Here is a 4,906-nt window from a genome sequence, read left to right as displayed (position 1 = left end):
GGAGGATGACTGTTTCATTTTTCAACATCATGAAGTTCGGATTTGATTGCATCCTATTAAAAGTGCTTTGATATAACATAGCAAGGTCCATGAGGAGCCTAAACTCAAGGTATTTCAATCAACTTGTCATATGAAATATTGGGCATCCGTTCAAATTTAGGCTTTGCTTGAAATTGCTAATCTAACTCTGAGAGTCAAACTCGTATTTATTTAGAGCCACATCACACACAAGTCGAATGGACTTGGACCAATCGTGGGAAGTCAAAACTTAAAGAGTGTGGCAAGCAAACTATAACTTACACTCCACTTGCCAGTCGACTCGATAGAAATGGTGTTGCTTGATGAACTAAGTCAAATTCATCCTACATGGCATAGTTTTGATCATCGACTTTACTAACAAAGGATATTACTCTCCGGTTTTGCCATTCATCTCACCCTCCACACAATCACTTACACAATGGCTCCACCCAAGGTCAATACCTACACGTCCATCACACAAGTCAATCGACCTACGCGTGGAGTAGCTCTTAGTGTGAGATTTTACAATGAGGCATAATGCACACTTAACATCAATATAATCAACATACACAAGTAACAAGAGGGAAACAAGATGAGGCTTCTACAATTAGGGCTTTGGGCTTGCCTACACATTCATTTGCGCGACGGCACGAAAAGGATGAAGCATGTTAATGGGGTTGTAGCATAGTGGTTTGGGTGTGGGTTGAGTTATGGGGGTGTGTGAGTTCAAACCCTATGCACCACGTCCCGAAGGCATAATAAAAAATATATATTCGCTTCAAAAAGGATGAAGCATTACATGGAACCAAACGTATGTTTCTTGCTCCTCTTCCATTAATCGAGAGAGTCTACCGAGATTGGAAAATATACTTGAACACTGGTGATTGGTAACAGATACTTGAAGACATGACTACTGCAACCCATAGCTCAGGCAGATTGAATTTGCAACATAGCAATTGCCATTATGATACGTGCACACTTCAGGTCAAATTGATCGCCCCTCCAGTATTGAAGGTTGAGAGATAGTAATCTAACATCCACATCCACATTCTAACTTGAACAAAACAACCGTTATAAAAATAACCGATAATGCCTTCTATTCTCTCTAATTGCTCCTGAAAAGAGCATCTGCACTGATCAATAAGGAGGATAATTGATACATGAGCCAACAAATTCTCACCGGGCGACCTTCTCTGTGCAGAATAAGGGAGAGACACAGAGGGAAAATAAGGCCATCGCCACATGTACGAGAAAGAGAAGCTGCTTGTACAAGAGAGACAGTCATGGACTGTTGAAGCCCAAAGGGGAAAAAGAGAAAGAATTCGTCGCGACTCGGTCGGATTCAGGGGCCCAAATGTGCAAAAACAGCAATGGCCTGATCCACAGACACAGAGTCGGACGTCCCGCCTTGCAAACACAGCAGGGAAGCCTCTCTCTTCGGGCGACTCAAACGCCACATAAGGAGATTGCTGCAGGCAAGGTCGGTTATGGCTGGCAATACTAACCCCACCCCCAATAGAAAAAGGAAATACTTGAGAGAAAAAAAAGGGCGAAATTTGAAGGAAAATGCAACAAAAAGAAAAAGAGAAAAGAAAAGGAGAAAAAGAAACAGCTTCAACACCCAAGGTCAGCTATGCCTGACATGGCTCACCCCACAAGGTATATCACCACATAGATTCAGCTCAGAAGTGAAACCCCAAAGCCTACCAGGCTATGAATAGAAAACCACACCCTCAAAGAAAAACAAGTAAGAACCTACTTTACTCTCCTGCCTCAGCTCCTTCAGAACTGTCCCAGGATGCATCATGTCACCATTCTTGACCTTTCTTGGAGCAGGATCCATCCCTGTATCCTTATGTGAAGCCCATCATGTGCATCTGCATCACCACCATCACCACATGATAGCAAGTACTGTGCATGCTTCACGTAAGGATGCAAAATCCTCTCCAAGAAAAGAGAGTGTCTTGCAATCAGTAAAGACACCCATGCTCCGCATTTTGTATCCTATGTGTGTCGATAGGGGATTCCTCAGTCATATGTCCCAAGGCTTCTCTTCATGAGTTGTAACCGCCTGATCAACACACATCAAGGCAAATGGGTGCCTCACCTCCCGGGTCACTAGAGCAATGTGCCTATGTCAATAGGTGGATGAGGTAGCTGGCTTCACATTGCCCTGTTGCATATTTATCACCAGAGCCATTCTGGTCCGGTCACCATGAAGAGTGGTTGCAGGGCTAATCCTCCGCAGCTTTCGGCTTCGAGAGCATGGATCTGCAACAGCAACCCGCACATTTGATAAACTGGCATTCCTCTTCAAGGCATGGTAGGCTGCAGGAGTTATGGCCTGCATTGGTGAAACTGCAACTAGGGCAGGAGCAGGCTGCAACAGCAGGCTGCCAGTGTTGCACAACTTGGGTGCCATAAGCACCTTGGGTATGTCACCAGTACTAAGCACAGGAGGGGGATACCGCCATTGTGGCAGAGGCCCAGCAAGGAGGAGGGTCTGAAGGAGGGGCCCAGCTTGCACGACTGCTTGAAGAAGCTTGCCCTTTTCAGGGAGAGAGCTGAGCATGACCTGTGGATCTGCTTCAGGAGGCTCGGGGAGATGAACTTGCCTTATTGGAAGCGAAGAGTGCTGAGGGAGGGGCTGTGCATTGGTCGAGTAAGTGGAGAGGGAAGGAGCAGGGGAGGCATCGCCAGATGCTGTCATGGCGGGCACAGGCATTGGATTTGAAAGGGGTAATACAACGCATGGCGGGGCAGGGCAGATGGCATTTGAAGGAGCTGTGGGGCTTACTGTGGCAGAAACACAGAGCGTGACAAGGTTGCCCTGTCCAACAGGGACAGAGTGCTGAGACATCACCTCAGTTGCAGAGGCTTTTGCCTCAGGACCAGTGGGTTTGCTTGCTGCATTGGCATTGCCTGTGCAAGGAGAGACATTGTTGAGCATTTGGACCATGGCAGGAGGGCTTGAAGATGCAATGTAGGTTGAAACAGGGGCTGCTGCTGCCTCAGTAGGACCCACAACCCCTTGCATCTGATAGCGATGCACACATGCAGAGCTCGAGTTCGAGGAAGATTGGCGCGACAAAGACCGCACCGACGATGGCTGTTCTGCACTGACAACAGGCTGCATGAAGGAGTCCTCCACCTCCTCTTCTGCCAAGTCTGCAAGATCCAGAGCAGGCCCTTCTTCAAATTGAAGATCTTGGTCCAAGATGTCTAAGCTGAACTTCTCAGATGCGTCTGCATCGAAAATGGCCTGCAAATCTGGGTTTTCATCGGTCTGAGAGAAGGATTGCAGGGCCTGCTGGAGCTCCATGGGAGCTGGAGGGGGTAGAGACTGATAACCATCATTCTTGAGGCACTCTTGCGAGGCCCATGGCTGAACAGAGGAGGAAGGGGATGACACCATGGATGAGGAGTGGATGAAGCTGCAGGGAGAGTCTGCTTTCGCAGACAGGGAAGAAGAGGAGGGAGAGGCCTTCTGCAGAAGCAGACGCTCTTGCAGCCTTCTGCACTGTTCCCGAGCTTCGTCTCTTTCGTGCCTTGTTTTGCTCAGGAGCTCTTGCAGCTGCCATATCCGAGCCTCCTGCAGCTTTTCCTCGGCTCTAGCAGAGGCTTTGGCATTATCCAACTCCATGGCTGCATGCATGAGCTTGAACTGGAGCTCCTCGGCATTCTGCCAAAACATAAACCCAGGCGTTAGCTTCAAAAGAGCCCAAAAAGGAAAGAAAAAGAAAACCAGCATGATACCCTGCTGCTCCATGCAAAAGTGAGAGAGCACAAAGAGTCGCTTCGAAGGGAGCATCTGTTGCTTAGCATACCTGTGCAGAGCTGTCTTTGGATGGTTGATTGGGCAATATGCGATAAGAATCCATGAATATGGAAGCAAGAGAGCCGTCCATATCAGATTGATGGGGGAGGGGGCTGGAGAGGACTGTGGAAGAAGAGAGCGGATTCGAGAGAAGAGGGAAAAAAGAGAGGCTAACCATACATGTGAGAGATCATGGCCGCCGTAAGTGTAAGTTTTCTTCTCTTCTCATCTCAATACGGGATGATAAAAGCAACACACAAGGGATCTCTGAAAGGGGCTCAACTGTTCCTCGTATAAAGGGTTCTCAATTTTGCTATCTGCTTCTTGTGTCAACTGTCACCAACTGTCTTTACCGAGAGAGAGAGAGAGAGAGAGAGAGAGAGAGAGAGAGAAAGAGAGGGAGGGAACCTTGCAGGCCTCTCCCGATAACCGCAGGCCTCATTTATGGCCTCTCCAATGGCGGAGCCTACCCTTCCCCGGTGGCATAGGAAGGGCCGCAGTGGGACCCCTGTTTGGACCCCACAATTTGCCTCTCTCTTCTCCGCCCCCTCCCCGAGTCCCCGCCCCCCCTTCTCTCTCTCATATACCATTGCACAACAGATAGGTATATGCCCTGGCCCCTGATCCATCATGCACTACACCACCATTCCCCATCCATGTTCTTCCCACCAACCGCCCACGAAGGAGGAAACCCAACCCCTTCAGCATCAAAAGTTAAGCCCCCCCCCCCCCCCCCAAACTCGACTATTACGCATGCCTTTCTTAAAACTTAAAAGTTAACACAACACATCGCAAGCACACAAACCCATGTTCACGTTTGGGTCCCCCTCTCCTCCCCGCGCCCCTCCCAGCTTGAATGGATACCTTTGTCTTCTTTTCTCTACCTTACAACCTCGACATGGCTTTTGAATGAGCCTTCATGAAGCATAAGCATATGTCCCTACATAAAGTGTTTGGATTCATGTGACTCCCTCACTGCACATGAAACATAATGACAAAAGTCTTTCTAGAATAGATTCATGCGCGTTCCTCATGACACACGAAACATAATGAGAAAGTGTTTTTGGAATA

At 48.2% G+C, this 4,906-nt stretch overlaps 1 protein-coding gene across 1 annotated transcript; it reads right to left on the bottom strand.

Moving 5' to 3' along the window:
• Positions 1-738: 738 nt before the first annotated feature.
• LOC148009304 (uncharacterized) lies at positions 739-4,298 on the bottom strand. The gene is made up of 2 exons (XM_087673629.1): positions 3,846-4,298; positions 739-3,700 (listed from the first exon to the last, which is right to left on the bottom strand). The coding sequence occupies exons 1-2, from the start codon at positions 4,011-4,013 to the stop codon at positions 2,156-2,158; spliced, it is 1,713 nt and encodes a 570-aa protein (XP_087529755.1). The 5' UTR covers positions 4,014-4,298; the 3' UTR covers positions 739-2,155.
• Between the last annotated feature and the right edge of the window lie 608 nt (positions 4,299-4,906).

Source organism: Lygodium microphyllum, unplaced genomic scaffold (assembly GCF_053477565.2).
Source record: "Lygodium microphyllum isolate KBCC unplaced genomic scaffold, Lygodium_microphyllum_v1.1.10 scaffold_31, whole genome shotgun sequence".
NCBI lineage: Eukaryota > Viridiplantae > Streptophyta > Polypodiopsida > Schizaeales > Lygodiaceae > Lygodium > Lygodium microphyllum.
The sequence above is the reverse complement of the archived record's forward strand: the minus strand, read 5'-3'. Positions and strand labels throughout refer to the sequence as shown.